An 18,576-nucleotide genomic window follows, 5' to 3' on the forward strand; every position below is an offset into this window, starting at 1 on the left:
AAAATATGCTACAAGCCAACAGAAAAAGCCTATGAGATTTTCCTTCCATGACATACACATACCCAATAGGATATGCACCCAACGAACACCATAATAAACTCATCCGCGATGAAATGGCATATGACAAACAAATATTGGCAGCAGAATTCAACAGATCTTACCATTTGTTGACAGGTATATAAAAATTTGTACACTTTTTATTTAGACCCTCCTCAATCAGAACAGTGCATATTACTAATTCTTAATATGTCAATATATAAATACAGACGAGCAAAAATCTATTGTCGATACCATTATCCATGTCGTTGACACTCAATCAGCATGAGTTTACTTCCTCTATGGATATGGTGGAACTGGCAAAACATTTGTTTGGACAACATTATCATCTGCTATACGCTCTAATGGTGGTATTGTTTGTACAATTACTTCAAGTGGAATTTCTTCATTACTATTGCCTGGTGGTAGAACAACACATTCCAAATTTGATATACCAGTGTCTGCAACACAGAATTCAACATGCAATATTCATCAAGCCAGCGACTTAGCAGAATTATTGAAGGTTACAAAACTAATAGTCTGGGATGAAGCTCTAATGTGTCACAAATTCACTTTTGAGGAACTTGATAAAAGCCTTAAAGACATTATGCACAACAACTTTCCTTTTGGAGGCAAAGTTATAGTTTTTGGTAGTGATTTCCGATAGATACTACCTATTGTTCCAAAAGGTAATCGCTCAGATATTGTCCATGCAACTATAAATGCATCATACATTTGGGATCATTTCTAGATTCTTAGATTGACAAAAAACATGAGGTTGTTATCAAGTGCTTCCGGGCAGCCCAACAATCAAGAGCTCAAACAATTTTCTGATTGGCTACTCGACATAGGTGATGGCAAAGTTGGACAAGATAATGATGGATTTTTTGAAATCACCATCCCAAATGAGTTCCTTATAACGGACTATACAGATCCTATCCACGCTATTGTTGCAGCCACATATCCAAATTTGATACATAACTATAGCAATATAGATTACTTGCAAAATGGTGTTGTTCTTGCCTCTAAAAAAGATATTATTGACAAAATAAATGATTATGTCTTATCACTGATACCCAATGACGAAAAGGAGTATTGTAGTGCAGATAGTATTGATAAATTAGATGAACTACTCAATTCTGCTTTTGGATTATTGACACTTGAATTTATGAATTCATTGCAAACATCAGGCATACCTAATCATAAATTAAAACTTAAGGTTGGTACTCCAATCATGCTGATACAGAATTTGGACCAGGCTGATGGATTGTGCAATGGAACTAGGCTTATTATCACCAAACTTGGTTCTAATGTGGTTGAGTCCAAAGTCATTACTGGGCCTAATACTGGAAATAGAACATACATACCTAGAATAAATATGTCTTCATCTGATTCTCTACGACCATTCAAACTTACTAGGAGACAATGTCCGTTTATAGTTTCTTATGCTATGACTATAAACAAGTCTCAGAGACAATCATTGGAACACATAGGACTGTATTTGCCACACCCAATTTTTAGCCATGGCCAATTATATGTTGCCCTTTCAAGAGTTAAAAGCAAAAAAGGACTACATATTCTTATTCATGAAAATCAAGGTATTCCAAAAAATCTTACCACTAATGTTGTTTACAAGGAAGTATTTGTCAATTTATAAACAGGTATGCTTCCATCCTACAATTCAAAAATGTCGCATTTAAATGCTATTCAAATATTACGCCGATATTCATCCCTGTTATTACAACAACATCTAACTCAACATTGTATATTCCAGCTTTTCCACTCTCAAATCAAAGTTAGACGAGTTAGACCCCGTGCTTAATAAATGCACTGCACAATTGCTACTGCTGTATTTCCCCTTGGTGCATTCTAATCATGGTACATACCCTACTAGATGTAATCATTATCATGCATTCATACTCACTAATTTTAATACGGGGAACTGTATAAAAATCGTGCAAAGCACTCTTCACGTCTATCAGTTGTGACTGTTCGCAACTCTTCTCTGCACCAACCATCGAGGAGTCTCCATTTAATTGGTGGTTTTAAAGAACTAACCGCTCCACCAGTTACAAACCCAAAAAATGCATACACACACACACACACACACACACACACACACACACACATATATATATACACACACACACACATATATACTACATCACCTTTTAAACTCCTTCGTATCTTACGTAAACATACAAACATGAGCACTTCCAGATCCCACTCAACTGTTGTAACTTTTTTCATGCAATTTCTCCTTCTCATCTTTGTTATATCTATTTTGCTTTGTTTGCTTGGTTGCTTACTATTTTTATTTCATTCCTGTAGCGTTCATCCGATTGCTTAGCCACCATCAGATTTACTGCACCATTACATGTTCAAAAGGTCAGGATTCACACTCAGGAAAATTTACGTAAAGGGGTCACCTTTAGAAACTATTTACCTAAAGGGGTCTCTTTTAAAAGTAATTACGGAGGGGGTTTGTTTTGCATGGAAGTCGCTGATGGTGCTGGCGATAAAGCTTGACCCGCCATTGCCATTGGCGTTACAGGACGTGACATGGACGATACCGCCATTTCCACTGGCGAGACGTGGTGACGTGGATGGTACCGCCATTGCCACTGGCGATACAGGCCACGTAGGCAAGTGAAGAAGGTCTCGCCTTCTTTAGTGGCGAGATATGTGAAAAGAAGGTCTCGCCTTCTCTAGTAGCGAGATACGTGGTGCATCACGTGATGAAGCTCAGCCCAGGGTCACAGATTTGCAGTGTTTAGGGTTACAGCTTTGCAGTGTTTAGGGCAGCAGCATGCAGAGTAGTAGGGACTGAAAACGCAGAGTAGCCTTAGCCTTTTGACCGTTGCTTGTTTACGTTTCCTTCTATAAAAAAAACCTCCAGCAACGTAAATTTTTACGTAAACTTCTCTTCTCTTCTCCAAGTTGAGCTTTTCTCCTTTCTCCTTTGTTGAGTTTCAGTGAGAGTGTGTGCGTGCTGCGCTTCCTTCAACTTTGCTTTGCTGTGTATTTCTCTTCCATAATTCATTCCTGGTAAGTGATTTTCTTAAATAAGATTTATATATTCTGATTTATATATTCTGTTGTTAATATTATAAAAATAGTAGGTTTGTTAGTATTAATAGGTATTGTAAGTTTAGGTTAATTAGGATTAATAGGTATTGTAAGGTTAGGTTAGTTACTATGTTGTTCTTAATTTTTATGTATTAATAGATATTTGAAGGTTAGGTTAGTTAGTTTGGTTTGTTGTATATATTTTTAGATATTATATATGTTAGTTAGTTTGGTTTGTTGTATATATTTTTAGATATTATATATGTGATATAATAATATTATCTTTAGAAATATTAGACACACGAAATATACGTAATATTAGCTAGCTGTAGAAATATTAGACACACGTAATATTAGCTAGCTGTAGAAATATTTTTAGTCAGCCACACGTATTATTAGCTTTAGAAATATTAGGCACACGTAATATACGTAATATTAGCTAGCTGTAGAAATATTAGGCACAAGTTAATATTAGTTTTAGGTATATATTTGTAAATTTTAGGGCAAACGTAAATTTTTAGTTTTTGTAATATTAAGCATTTTACATGTAAATAAATAATTGTAATAATAGATACACGTAAATTTGCCTTTTTAATGTTATAATTTTGTATGTTATATATAGATAGTATAGTTTTAAATAAATGAATTGATAAGTTAATATTGTTTGAGTTAATTATTTTTAGTTTTTAGTTATATATATATATATATGATAAGATAGTGTTAGTTTTAGTTTGTAGGTTAATATTATTTGTTTTAGGAAATTTACGTTATTAAATATATGATACATTGTACATTATTATTATTTTTGTATATATATTGTTTAAATAATTTTTTACATTTCAATATTTGTTTGTATTATAAATAATTTGTTAGTCCATATTTTATTTAATTATTTTTTTGTTAATTGTAGAATATATTTATTTATTTATTTAAATTTGTCTTCACATGTATTTTATATTATCTATAGAATATATTCAAAATTGCCCAGTTTTATTTATTACAAATTTATTGTTATATATTTAATAACGTTTTTATAAATGTGCGTAGTTTAATTTATATTATCTACAAATAATGTATAAATTGATTTGTGAATTTATTGTATTATATTTTATTTTGCAGTAGCAATGGCATCTTCATCGTCATGTCCATCACATGTTAAAATTAAGTCTGGCCCTATCGATGATGATGTATTATGGATGCAACCTAAGCATGTTTCAGAACATGTTTGGAATGGGGAAGAAGATCGAAAATTACATATCAGACGAGTTGTCCCCACGTATCAAGGGGAAGAAGAAATTCCAGAGCAAATTATTCATTTTCTTCGACAATCTGGTTTTTACTGGATTATTAAGATGGGATACTTAAAAATAAATGCCTCATTAATTAGTGCTCTGATAGAAAGATGGAGGCCGGAAACACATACGTTTCACATGAGATGCGGAGAGTGTACTATTACTCTCCAAGACGTCTCTGTATTGTTAGGTATACGTGTGGATGGTTTACCATTAATCGGTCCAACAAATCTTAATTAGGATGATTTATGTAAGGAATTATTGGGAGTCAGACCACAAGAAGGTGAAATTAAAGGTAGTGTGGTTAAATTAAGTTGGCTGGCTCACCATTTTGTACAAATAAATAACGACGACGACGAAGAACAAGTATGAAGGTTTGCCCGTGCATGGATACTGAGATTCATTGGAGGTGTCTTGTTCGTTGACAAAAGCAGTAACAAAGTTTCGCTAAGGTACCTTCAATTTTTACGTGACTTTCAAGACTGTGGCACATATGCATGGGGACCTGCCGTACTTGCTTTTCTATACAGAGAGATGTGCAGTGCCACCGATTATAAAACTAAATCAATCGGAGGTATGTGCATCTTACTACAAATGTGGGCGTGAGAATGATGTCCAACCTTGGCTCCAAAGAGGACTCCTTCCCAAGTAGAAAATAAACCACTGGGGCACAGGTTAGTCATTTTTAAAAGCGTTTTTCATTTCAAAAGAATAAATGGTTTTAGGGTATATTAAATTTTAATCTTTGTAGGTGGCTGCGACGTGGAAACCAACATATCGACAATGATGATGTGAGAGCTTTTCGTCGCAAGTTGGATATTATGAAATGTCATGAGGTAAGAACATGGTATTGTATTTGTAAAATAAAAAATGATATGTGTTATTTTACTAAAATGTTGACAACTATGTTGTTATATGCTGTTTGTGTGGGAGCCTTACACAACAACTGTTATATCATTGTTGCCTCCCATTTGTGTACTCGGAAGTGTCGCGTGGTGCGCGGTGGTGCCACTAATTTGTTTCCAAGTTATTGAGTGGCACCAACCGGACAGAGTATTGAGACAATTTGGGATGCAGCAACCAATTCCAGAGTCTCCTTCGCAACCCTTAAACATTCATGGCATAACATTAAAAGGGAAACATGACAAAAATTGGGGGCAATTGTTCACCCCAATGATTGATCAGTGGAACAATCGCCATGCTTTTAGGGTCGACGCTTATCCCCGACAAGAGGGCCTATTGAGCTTTAACTCGGACTACATGGTCTGGTATAGGCGAAAGACAAAGATGTGTGTTGACCCACAAAATGCAAACACGACTACATTGGTATTTTTTTGTTTTTTTGAATATTTAACTTGAACATTTTTTTAATGATGCCCATTAATTTTCTGACCCTAATAATTATAGGCTGAAGTTGCAGAGACATTACAATACATGGTGTCTCCTCAAGGGAGGAATACATGGACAGTTGATGATCCCGTGCCTTATATGGAGAAAATTACAATTTTATCCGAAGAGCAAGAGAGAATCACTGAGCCAGTGTCACATGGTCCTGCATCAGAGCGTCAATTTCCCGCACAATAGTTTCACATTCTTCAATCAAGTGTTGAAACTCAGGGCATAGACAGACGAAGGGAGGCTGTTGAAGCGGAAGAATATTCCCAACAAATGGCGGAGCGTGGCCATGGAATGTATTACACGCCACAAACATTTGCTCAGTATCTGACACAGATGTATCAGTATCCTTTTCAGGGTCATCACACTGATACTTCTGCAAGCCAACATTCGTTTGGTGGTGTTGCGGAAACACAAGATCATTTTTCATGGCCCTCTATGAGCCCTTCACAGCAATATCATGGCCCAATTCCAACACCTAATGCCCCATTAGGAACACAATGGAATGTACCGGGACCAATACCTAATATGGGTGACTTATTAGGTGTTGATTTGCGTCACGAATTTTCTACAGAGGCTGACGAAGAAGAAGCGGGGAGGCATCGGGGTAGAAGAAATCCTGATCGCCAAGCACGAAGATGGGATCGACCATGTGGCACATCCTCACGGCATCACGGACACCAAAATGAATGATTTGCATGTCTCTGTTTAAATATGTTGTTGCATATTTCTCATTTGAATTTCACACGTAATGTATGGTATTCAGTTTATTAAGGCTTACTTATGAATTTCTCATTTGAATTCCTCGCTTGATCCACTCCATTTATTTCAACTTCTAAATGTAATTTTTATTCATTAGATGCATATGACTCTAGAGTAATTTTATTTCAACCCTAAACCCTAAGGCTTAGACCTAATACAGACCCTAATACAAATCCTAAGACTAGACACTAACCATGACACTAAACCCTAAACATTAAACCCTAAACCCTTAACCCTAACTTATAAACATTAATCCCTAACCGTAAACCCTAAGGCTTAGACACTAAACCCTAAACCTTACACCATAAACCCTAAGCCTTAGGCACTAAACCATAAACCCTAAACCCTAAACCCTAAACCCTTAACCCTAAATTCTAAACCATACACCATAAACCCTAAACCCTTGACCCTCAACCCTAAACCCTTAGACACTAAACACTAAACCCTTAACCCTAACTTATAAACACTAATCTCTAAGCCGTAAACCATAAGGCTTAGACACTAAACCCTAAACCTTAAACCTTAAACCCTAAGACTTAGACACTAAACCCTAAACCCTTAACCATAAACCCAAGACCCTAACCCCTAAGTCTTAATCCCAAAACCCTAAACCCTAAGGCTTAGACCCTAAACCTTAATCCTTAAAACCTAAGCCTTAGGTGTTACTCTGTTGTCTTATTCTGTAGTGTTTAGTGTTTATTCTGTAATGTCTATTCAGTTGGGTTTAGTCCATGTTTCAGATAGTCCATAATGACTAAGTCCATAGTTTGTCATTGTAGATAGTTAAAAAAAAACTAAGGTAGAGAAAAGAAAATAACTAATGTTTCTAACTAACGATGAACACCAATGTCACTCAACCTGGATTGATCCACTCCATTTATTTCAACTTCTAAATGTAATTTTATTTCATTAGATGCATATGAGTCTAGAGTTTTTCCAACCTTCCTGTTTGCTCAGGGGTTACGGATTAGGGCTTATGGGTTATTGGTTAGGGCTTAGGGCGTTAAGTACAACATTTTACATAGTTTTCCTTTAGTATGAATTTTGAAAATAAGTAATGTATAAATTTGCTGACAAAAGTACACATTCAAAAATAAGTAACTGACGATTTCATTGAAGACCACAAAGTAAATACATTGAACAAAACCTAAAGCAATACAAGTCACTCATCTAACATACATAAATCAATTAAATGAATTACTCCCCCGGTCAGATTGCATTGGACATCGGCGCCTATTGTGCCCTTCTGCTCCACATCTACTACATTTTTGTCGGTGTTCAGATGGTTCGAGCCAATCTATCTCATTCCTTATCCTTGTTGATTTTGACCGACCTTTCGCATGAATTGTAGTTGGGTCAGGGATTAGTGTCCATGCCTCATCAGAAGGAGGAATTGCCGCTTCATTCCTAAGAGGCCACCACTGTGCGGAGTATGCTTTTAAGATGTGCTCATTCGTGTAAACAACATCTATATATTGGTAGTAGTTCATGCTCACGTAACCACAAGCTGCAATAATGTGTGAATATGGATAGTGAAGCACAGAATACCTTCCGCATTGACAATAATGGCCATTCAAGTTAACTACCCACTTTTGTCCACCATGTTGCGTTATAAGGTTGAAGGTCTCCTCTACTTCAAACCTTGTGGAGTGGATATCATACACGCGAACGATGTGCGAACAATCTTGTTCTTGATTTTTTCTAAGTTCTTTAACAAGCTTAGAACAATATACTTGTCCTTCACTTAATTGTCTTTGGGCTTGGCGACCACGATCAACAAAGTACTTTCGGCACCTGCTATATGTTGACTTGACCAATGCTGTTATGGGTATGCTGCGACAATCCTTCAACACCATATTCACACATTCTGAGAGATTGGTTGTCATGTGACCATATCTTTGTCCAGATGTATCGTAAGTCATGCTCCATTTTTCCTTTGAAATGCGATCAATCCATGTTGCTATGGCTGGACTCAATTAACGAATTTTTTCTAAATTTTGATCAAACACATGCTTGCAAGGAGTGTACGCTGCATCAAGTTTGTTACCATCAAAAGTTGTAGGTAGATATGAAAGAGAAAATTAACTTCATTTATAAAATAAACCTTACCCAATTTCTTGAACATCTCTTTTTGTTTCGCGTTGTTGTATTTGCGATTAAAATTGCTCGCTATGTGTCGGACGCAGTACACATGATAACCGTAGAGAGGTTGCCAACCAAGTACTTCGTTAGCGACAACAGACTTTATACTCGCGTGACGATCAGATATTAGACAAATTCCATTTTTATCTGTGACGTGTTCACGCAAGTGGGCCAAAAACCATGACCATGCTGTTAACATCTCACCTTCGACCACCGCGAATGCTAGAGGAAGAACACCACCATTTTCATCTTGTGATGTGGCCATTAATAGGGTCCCACGGTATTTCCCGTATAAATGTGTGCCGTCAACTTGTATGATTGGCTTACAGTACTTAAAAGCCTCTTTGCATTGACCAAATGTCCAAAATACTCTGTGAAATTGACGATGTTCGCGACTCACCCTATTACCAACAATAAAATCGTCATGTAGTATTTGAAAGTAAGAGCCAGGAGAATGATTTTGCATGTGTGTTAGCCATGACGAAAGTTTCACATATGACTCTTCCCAATCGCCATATTCAATTGCAATCGCCTTTTGTTTTGCCATCCATGCTTTTCTGTATGAAACCTTATAGGAAAATTCATTATTTATCCTTTCTTGAATCAAAGAAATTTTTATTGATGGATCTTCTCTGATCATGTCTGTAATTAAAATAACAAATAACACAAAAGTAGGATAATATGAACATAAATAACGTACCTACTACGCAAGTCACAATTAAATCTGAATCAAGCTTCTCATGGTCTTGTGTCATAGTCATATTTAGACATGTGTGTGGTCCACCCCATTGTGTCACTTTCCATGCATCAGTTTTTTTAGATAAAATTGCCCTCATATAAAAAGGGCAAGGAGACTCTGCGTTGTTGTTGGGGCAACAAACGATATATTTGTGTGATTTCGTTTCAACAACCTTAAAACTTTGATGCACCTTCATCACATATTGTTTCAGTGCATTTTTTACTGCATCTTTACTGTCAAAATCCATGCCAACATATAATTCTTGTCCAACATTAAAATTCGTTGGCATGTCCAAACCACAAATGTCCTCCTCGTCCAGATGACTCCAATTGATATTATTATAATGTAAAGCATCATTCCAAAATGAATTTTTAATTCTTGGTACACCTAATAATTTAAAAAAAAATCACATCAACAAACTACTCGTATTTAGTTACCATTAAATACAATTCTCATAAAAAGATAGATGTATTCAACTAATTTTGTATTTCATAAAATTTACCTTCAGTTGGGTGAACAATTGAAACTGGTTCAACGATGTCGGTGACTTCATCGTCTGTATCAGATATTCCATCAACACTATCACCTTCATCGAAAGACTCTTCAACGTATGAGTTAGACGCAAGATAATCATCATCATCATGCAAATTGCTTATATTTCTTGGCAGTTCCGACACATGATGAGATACATTATGTCCACATGACGTAACAGAATTTGCAGCATGAAACATAGAACCACCAGCAACATCCTTTTCTACGTATAATTCTAGAACTGACATTTGTTGTTGTTGTTGAAAACTTTCGATCATAGTTTCAACATCTTGTCATCACAAATTTGCAATGCAACATATTTTCCTGAAACTAAAAATCTACAACTTATAGTAGAAATAATTTCATTATTTTCTAACTTTACCTTATCTCCAATTTTTTTTTCAAAGCATTGAAACTAATTCCGTGTTTAATCTGAATCGCCTTTTTACTGCCTTCAAATATTACACCATCATTGTCTTCATATACTCTTCCGTTGAAATACAACGCTGTAATAATTGAATTCATGATATACCTACATGAACAAAATTAAAAATAATTAATCATAACAACAGTAGTTTTAAAATAAATAAGTGTATTTGCTTGCTTCATCTACTAACTTAAACTTAAACTTAAACTACAGATTAAAATTTCATTCTAACTTCAAAAAACTAGAAGGGAATCAAGTAATTATTTGTAAGGTCTGTCCACCCATGAACAAAGGCTTGTAAATAATTAAACATTATTAAAATAACTTCAAGGTAAAAAACCTAATTACAAAAATTAATAACCTTAAACTTCACGTTAAAATTTGTTTCTAAATAAAAAAATTATTACTTCAATTAAATATTTTGTGAATGATAAAAATAAACAAATCTATTTGCTTCCTCTATTAAACTTAAACTACACATTGATACGTCATTCTAACAAAAAAATTATTACTCCAATTAAATAATTCAAAAAAAATTCCTTAACTTCAAAAACTTGAAGAGTCACCTCTAAATATTTTTAACTTACAAATACCATCAACAAAAGTTTATAACTGAAACGGTCACACATCAAATTTTTAAGCCACAAAAACCATGAACAAAGAGGATTACAAATAATTACTCATAATAATTTTAAAATAAAAATTATAATTCAAAAAATTAATAGACTTAAACTTTACCTTCAAATTTTAGTCTAACAAAAAAAATTATTACTTCAATTAAATATTTTGTCAATGATACAAATAAAAATATATATTTGCTTGCTCTGTTAAACTTAAACTACACATCCATACTTTATTCTAAAAAAAATTACTCTAATTAAATAATTTATCAAAAATTCCTCAACTTCAAAAAAATTTCAAACACAAAATGAAAGGGTTATAAATGGAAGGGTTACACTTAAATAAATTTCAGACACAAAAACCATAAAAAAAAGGCTTACAAATAATTACTGCTAATAATTTTTAAATAAAACATCTAATTCACAAAATTAATACGCTTAAACTAGAAGGGAATCAGGTAAATATTTGTAAGGCCTAATTACAATAATTATTACGCTTAAACTTCACGTTCAAATTTTTTTCTAAAAAAACAATTATTACTTCAATTAAATATTTTGTCAATGATAAAAATAAAAAAAAATCTATTTGCTTGCTCTATGAAAAATTCCTCAACTTCAAAAAAATTTCAGACACAAAATGGAAGGGTTATAAATGGAAGGGTTACACTTAAAAAAATTTCAGACACAAAAACCATAAAAAAAGGCTTACAAATAATTACTGCTAATAATTTTTAAATAAAAAATCTAATTCACAAAATTAATACGCTTAAACTAGAAGTGAATCAGGTAAATATTTGTAAGGCCTAATTACAATAATTAATACGCTTAAACTTCAAGTTCAAATTTTTTTCTAAAAAAACAATTATTACTTCAATTAAATATTTTGTCAATGATACAAATAAAAAAATCTATTTGCTTGCTCTATGAAAAATTCCTCAACTTCAAAAAAATTTCAGACACAAAATGGAAGGGTTACACTTAAAAAAATTTCAAACACAAAAATCATAAAAAAAAGAGGCTTACTGCTATTAATTTTTAAATAAAAAATCTAATTCACAAAATTACTACACTTCAAACAAAATGAAAGAAGGCTTTAAAAAATTGACTCAATAAAAAATCATTCCTTTAAATAAATACAAAATATCCTTACTTTAAATAAATAAATAACTTTCAGGATGGAATCAGCAAACTTCAAGAAAACTTTTCCTGCCTTTCTTTCTCTCTTGGGACTACTTTGTTTCTCTCTTCAGACTACTTTGCTTTTCTCTTCAGTGTGAAATTTTGTTCTTACAAATGCTCTTATTTAAAGGCAATTTACACGATGCATGTGTGATCATCTCTACAATAAAAAATTACAGTCCATTAAAATTGTATGCATGTGAATATAAAACTGTATCCATGTGAACCCTCAGCATGCCCATGCCCTAGCTTGCAAATCATCAATGCCCTAGCCTGCTGCATGTCATCCTAACCTGCAAACAGTGCCCTAGTAGCTGGTGTGTGAAGGCGTGAAGGCAGAACCAGTGCCCTAGTAGCTGGTGTGTGAAGGCGTGAAGGCAGAACCTCGCATGCATGGTATCCACGTTGGTCTCGCAAGAACCAATGGCGGGACCGATCCACGTTGCAAATGTCCCGCCATTGGTATTGGCGGGTTGCCCTGTCAGCAAGTATCTCGCTGGAGCTAGTGGCGGCACACCTTGAACCGCAATTGGTGCTGGCGGCACCCAGCCACATCAGCAGCATTCTCGCCAGAGCTAGTGGCGGCATCGTCGGTATCGCTGGTGCAGCTGGCGGCATCCAACACAAAATAGACCCCCCCAACAATTACTTTCGAAAGGGACCCTAATCCGTAAATAGTTTCTAAATATGACCCTCTGTCGTAAATTTTCCTTCACACTCACAAACATGGTTCACTTAACATCATTTTCATTTTTTTATTACCTACTTCTGTTGACTTCTTTTCGATGCAGAACCTTTTGCAAGTCCCATTCTCTTTTCATAGCCAATGGATGTACAGATACCCAAAGTATGTTTTATTCCACTATGATGGCAACAAACATTTCATTCAAGTAAGGACGTATGGTAGCAAATGTTTTTTTGATGATGGCCTAAAGGAATTCAGAAGGGCACACGATCTAAATGAGAGTGTCATTCTTCGTTTTGTTGCTTTTGACAAAAATACTACTTTCTCCGTTGATGTCATCGGACCTACACACATGCAGTTGTGTGTAAAGCCCGTTGTATCATCCGGTAGACATATTTTTACAACTGATGTCACAAAGGAGATGATACAGCTCAGCCTCCCTTTGGTGGGTTTTATTGCACCTTTTATCATTTATAATCATTTGTAATTGTTTTTTTTCCTTCCATTGCCTGCTCATTCCTTCCTGATCAAATTATTTGACCATTCTTTTCGTTGTTCATACAGATTCTTCCAACAGTAGCTTCTAGATTTGTCTATGGTTCCAAAAAATTTATTACCCTTCAGTGTGGACTGGCAAAATGCACCCAGTGGGATGTTACCATCCACAATGATACGCCATCAATTGCTGACCCATGGTTCCACTTTCTTCATGAAAAAAAGATTGATGCCCGGAGATGAGGTAGTCTTATACTACCGGTTTGATGACCATGCATGGGAACTGCCGATCAGGAAATATATTGAATGGGACAACGACGACATCAACTTTGACGACTGACTTTTCTTCAATGAACAAAATTATTTTGTATTTTTTAACATTTTGAACAATTTTTCCTTTTGTTATCATCCAACGACATTAGTATTTTTATCCCGTTTGACATGCATATCCAACAACATATTAACTACCTCCTCACATAATTTACAATTTCTTCTAAAGATTTTTGTTTTGCTTTCTAATTTTGTTGGAGCACATCTTTATTTTTTTGCCTTATTTTTGGATGGATGGTTGCTATTATTTCCTAAACCTCATATTTTCTGATGTTTATCTTTAGACATTGATTTTGTTGTTTGTCGTTTATGCCTTTGCTTGAAAAAAACAACACCTCTTTCTGCAAGTTCGTCTTCTCATGGCTTTGTGCAAACAAGAAGGTTCGATATTTCTGTGGGTGACTGTTGTGTTCAATTGTGTTGCATTATTTTCAACATTTGTATTTCCCTGTGTGTCTCTTTTTAGTCTTGCCAATTTTTTATTTTTTTTTTTTCATTTTTCTTTACAATCAATCCTTTAAAAAAAACTATCTACATAACATTTATACCACTTACAAGATATAAGTCCCGACGTCTGCACGAGCGTAAAACTAGTTTCAATACACAAATAAGAGTATGCCCGTGCATCGGCATGGGCTCACGGGCTAGTTAACTAAAACAAGAGAATTTGGAAATTCTCACACGCACACACTGCGGCCTCACTCTCGCTCGCAACCCTAGCTCCCACTCTCGCTCGACGCTGTTTCCGCTTGCTCGCGGTGGTTCAGAGCAATCTCTCTCGCACGCACGGTGGTCATAACTGGTTCATCTCTCTTCCTATCTCAGAGATCAATAATCCGTGTTTCGTTTTTTCTTTGATTGTTGTTTCAATTTTGATTTTATTGATTTATATTTTGTTTTTTTATTTCATTTATATGTTTTTCACTGATTGATTTCTTAGTGGGTGTGGATTTGGATGAGTTTGGGGTCGAGCTAGGTAGTGAGCACCGTGTGTTTGTGAATATGCAGGAAAGGGAAAGTGAGAATAATTGATTGATTGGTGCGGAATGTACATGTCGCAGTTCTTTCAAGTCAGTATGTTTGATGCATTTGTACTTGGGTATCTAGTTTTTCAGTTTTGGTTTGAAGACATGCACATAGATACAGGGTGAGGCTTTATCTCCTTTGCAAAACAGGGCAAATTCCGAATAGGCCAAAGTATGAATAATTGGTAGTGTGTGCTAAGGTTTGAGTTGGTTGTTACAGTTTTGTTTTGATTGATGCATTGGATCTTTGTTGTTTTTGTGCCTATCTTTGTTATGTGTTAATTCTGATCTGGAAAACATACAAATCTACACATGATAAGTTTTAATCTAATGCAACTAACATACTAATCTACTCTTGAATTCTCATAAATTTGGTGGGAAAAAAATAGAAAACAGAGAATGACATTACATAATTAATTTAGATAAAGACTTAGTAGATTTCCTTTAGAATGGTATACCCAAATGACTGCATAAAATGACTAGAGAAAAGCGTACCTTAGCAAGCTACTTTTCCAAGTTCACAGACTGAAATCATAGAAATTGCAAAATTGGATTAAATTGCCTACGATTAGATTACCAAGATTGGATTAGATTAACAAAATCAGATTAAGTCGTTGTGGACTTGTGGTTATGATTCATGAGTATATGACAAAAATTGTTGACTACCTGCACTTCAAGAAGCTGGCTTGTGGACTCTGAAAAGGAAATAATATTAATTGTTTCTACTGGATATTGGACCTGGATGACTGAACAACAATCATAAGTTAGTAAGCCATGTCTTATCTGTAACAACTGTGAGCACATGAATCAGACAGCACATGGCAGAGGATATAAATGATAGAACAATGCAGATTCAGAAGTTCCTGGACGAAGTGGAAAAATATAATCCATTTTTTTATTTCATTATTGAAGCACTTTTCCCCATTTCTGCAATTAGATAATTTTGTGGACATCATGTCCAAAAACACAAGTTCCTTTGAGAAAGAAACACCTTTTGCCGAGGCTGCTCTCATGGAGATCCCCTTCCAACATAAAGAAACCATGGAATTTGGAATACTTGGGTATGATCCTAATTAAGTTTTACTAGGTATGAACAAAACCAAGCATTATGCATAACTAAAACCTTTTGGTGCCTAAGTGTATCTTCATTGTCATGAATAGTTTTAGAATTACTTTCTAGCTATGATGCTTATCCATTTCATTGCTACGTGATTGCCAACACTATCATCAATTGTCATTTTGTGCTTGTTACTCGAACCTATGCTAAAGTATATTGGGAAAAATTCGAGTTTCACATTGGTTAGTGCCAAGATAGAGTATATAAGTGGGGACAAGCCTCACCCTATGAACTAGTTATTGGGGTCGAGTTCAGGTCCAAACTTACATTCTAAGATGATATCAAAATCTGTCTTATATCCATTAAACGGGTCACCCACTATGTTATGCACGCACCAAGCCCAAAAATGTTGGGCGTGAGGGGGTGTATTGGAAAAACCCAAGTCTTACATCGGTTAGAGATAGTGTCAAAATAGAATATATAAGTGAAAGACAATCCTCACCTCAAAAGCTAGCTCATAGGGGGAGGGTTGTCCCCACTTATATATTCTATCTTGGCACTATCTCTAACCGATGTAGAACGAGTTTTTCCCAATAAAGTAAAGTATGAAATAATTAGAAATTTGGTAGAAATCGTTTTGAATCCCCAAATAACAATAATTGATCGAATTTATCAGGACAAGATGGATATATTCAACTAATGTTTTAATGATAGTGTATTATTCAACTAGTAAGCTATTTGATAAAAAAAAGGATTAAAACATAAAAAAGCCTCTCTTCCTTCTCATAAGTTCAATGAGACTCTAATACTTTTTGCTTCTATGTGACAGTAGCAGAGATAAACTGACACAATGTAAAAGCAATTTGATAAAAACTTATAGTTTACTAAGCTATGAAACAAACCTGATGCAACCAAGGTAAGCTACGTTGTGTGTCACCAACATTAACTTGCTCTAAACAACATTTGAATTATCTTGCTTCTTCTACAACACATGAAAATGAATAAAATATGTAAATCTATCATCACACTTACAGCTCATAAAACAAAATAATTACAACAAATTCATTAAACTCTTACATGTCATTCTCAAATCTCAACGTGACTACTTTATGACACTGAAACAAAATAAAAGTGCAAAACCTATGTTTTTATCTCAAATCATCCAAAATTAGGTCAAAATGAGAGAGAGGAGAAGATTTACATTGAAACAAATAAGAAGTGCAAAGCCTAGCAATGCAAGAAATTAAGGCAAACAAAATTAGGTTAGAATGAGATAAAGAGCAAAGATAAAGAACGAGCAAAGCATATTAAAAATTAAAATGTTTCAACGCCTTGTCCGAGAGTGAGGGATGATAGGGAATGAGAGCATTGAAAGCACCGCAACCCCTATTTGCAAGCTTTTTGAGCTAGCAAATGAGAATGAGCTAAAGATTTGAGAATGAGCATCGGGTCTTCATGTCACAACTATAATAAACAAAAAAATTTAATTATGGTTTTACTCCTTCAAATTAAATGATTAGTGTAAGGGGTCCATCTCAGTTAGTTGAGTAAGATGCGTGAGTTATTGTACCTCTCTCACATTTTGATTCTCCCACAGATAAAAAATATTAAATGATAATTTTTTTTCTCATAGTAAAATTTATAGTATTTTTAGTTTTTTAAAAAGCTTAATTATCAATTTGGTCACCAAATTTTAAAACTCTTCAATTTGGTCCTTAAATTTTCTTAAAATGTCTCAATTAGTTCCTTTTCGTCAAATGACGTTGATGTCTTTAGGATGCGAATTCTGGCAGTTTAATTTACAAATAGTGACAGCTAAAAATCACCACTATTTTTCTGTCAAATCCACAAATAGGTTCTCAGTTGCACACTTGTTCTTGTTGTTTCTCATTGGGGTGGGACTTTGCATGCGTGAGTTGAAAAAGGAAACAAGATTTTTAGCATAAGCATGATGATGATGATGTTGGATTGAAATATTTGTGGTGCAGAAATATCTGAAGGCCATAGTCCCATCCTCTATTAGGTCTTGTTGTATAGTGCTGCAAATGGATAGATCCTTAGATTTTTGTCTAACCCCCTCGTAATATCTGAATCGTTGTTTGTTGCCATCCTCACCTTCCTGTCCCTGTCAATCCCCACTTCCACCCACATGTGTGTGGTGCACCGCATCACCTGGTTCGCATTGACCCAACTCTGCCATCGTCGGTGCATAGTGCACAAACAATAAGAACAAGTGTGCAACTTCTTGGTCCTAGCATTTTTTGGGAAGAAGCAGCTTCGTAATATTTCGCTGAATGATTCGCTTTCGTCTATTGGAGAATTTGTTCCGGCTAATGAACATGTTGATATAGTTCTTGACAGATTACCAGATGAATTTGAGTCATTGGTTATGCTTATTAGTTATAGGTTTGAGCCTCTCACGATTGATGAAGTCAAAACTTTTCTTCTTGCTCATGAGACTCGCATTGACAAGTCTTGCAAGAAATCAATTGCTTCCATCAATCTCACTAAAGTTTTTAAACCTAATTTTTGCCTCAATTCCTCGAAGCAAGTGTGTTCCTACACTACTCCAGAGCTGCAAGCCAATCTTGCTTAGGCTCAACACAGTGCTGCTCACAGCACTAACCCGATCTACAATAACTACTATGGAGGTAATCGTTTCCTCAACAATTGTTGTGGAAGTTGCTGCAATTTCTCTCGCGATGGTTGTGGTGGTGGTCGCAACTATGGTCATGGTGGTAGATAGTCTAACATTAAGTGTCAAATCTATCATAAATATGGTCATGTGGCTT

General features: G+C 35.0%; 1 protein-coding gene and 1 non-coding gene across 2 annotated transcripts; both read left to right on the forward strand.

Annotated features, from left to right (window-relative positions):
• Positions 1–808: 808 nt before the first annotated feature.
• On the forward strand, positions 809–5,981 carry LOC121173367 (uncharacterized). The gene is made up of 3 exons (XM_041008612.1): positions 809–1,533; positions 5,149–5,233; positions 5,805–5,981. The coding sequence occupies exons 1-3, from the start codon at positions 809–811 to the stop codon at positions 5,979–5,981; spliced, it is 987 nt and encodes a 328-aa protein (XP_040864546.1).
• Positions 5,982–16,226: 10,245 nt separating this feature from the next.
• On the forward strand, positions 16,227–16,365 carry MIR9724 (microRNA MIR9724). Its single transcript, NR_126756.1, has one exon. It is a non-coding gene; the product is annotated as a microRNA MIR9724 (primary transcript).
• The last annotated feature ends 2,211 nt before the right edge of the window (positions 16,366–18,576 follow it).

Source organism: Glycine max, chromosome 13, assembly GCF_000004515.6.
Source record: "Glycine max cultivar Williams 82 chromosome 13, Glycine_max_v4.0, whole genome shotgun sequence".
NCBI lineage: Eukaryota > Viridiplantae > Streptophyta > Magnoliopsida > Fabales > Fabaceae > Glycine > Glycine max.

Excerpts from the sequence above, each read along its gene's own strand:
- LOC121173367 (XM_041008612.1), top strand. The coding sequence starts at position 809 with ATGAGGTTGTTATCAAGTGCTTCCGGGCAGCCCAACAATCAAGAGCTC. Across the intron at positions 1,534-5,148 it reads TCATTGGAACACATAGGACT|GTGGCTGCGACGTGGAAACC; the intron begins GTATTTGCCACA and ends TAATCTTTGTAG. Across the intron at positions 5,234-5,804 it reads ATATTATGAAATGTCATGAG|GCTGAAGTTGCAGAGACATT; the intron begins GTAAGAACATGG and ends TAATAATTATAG.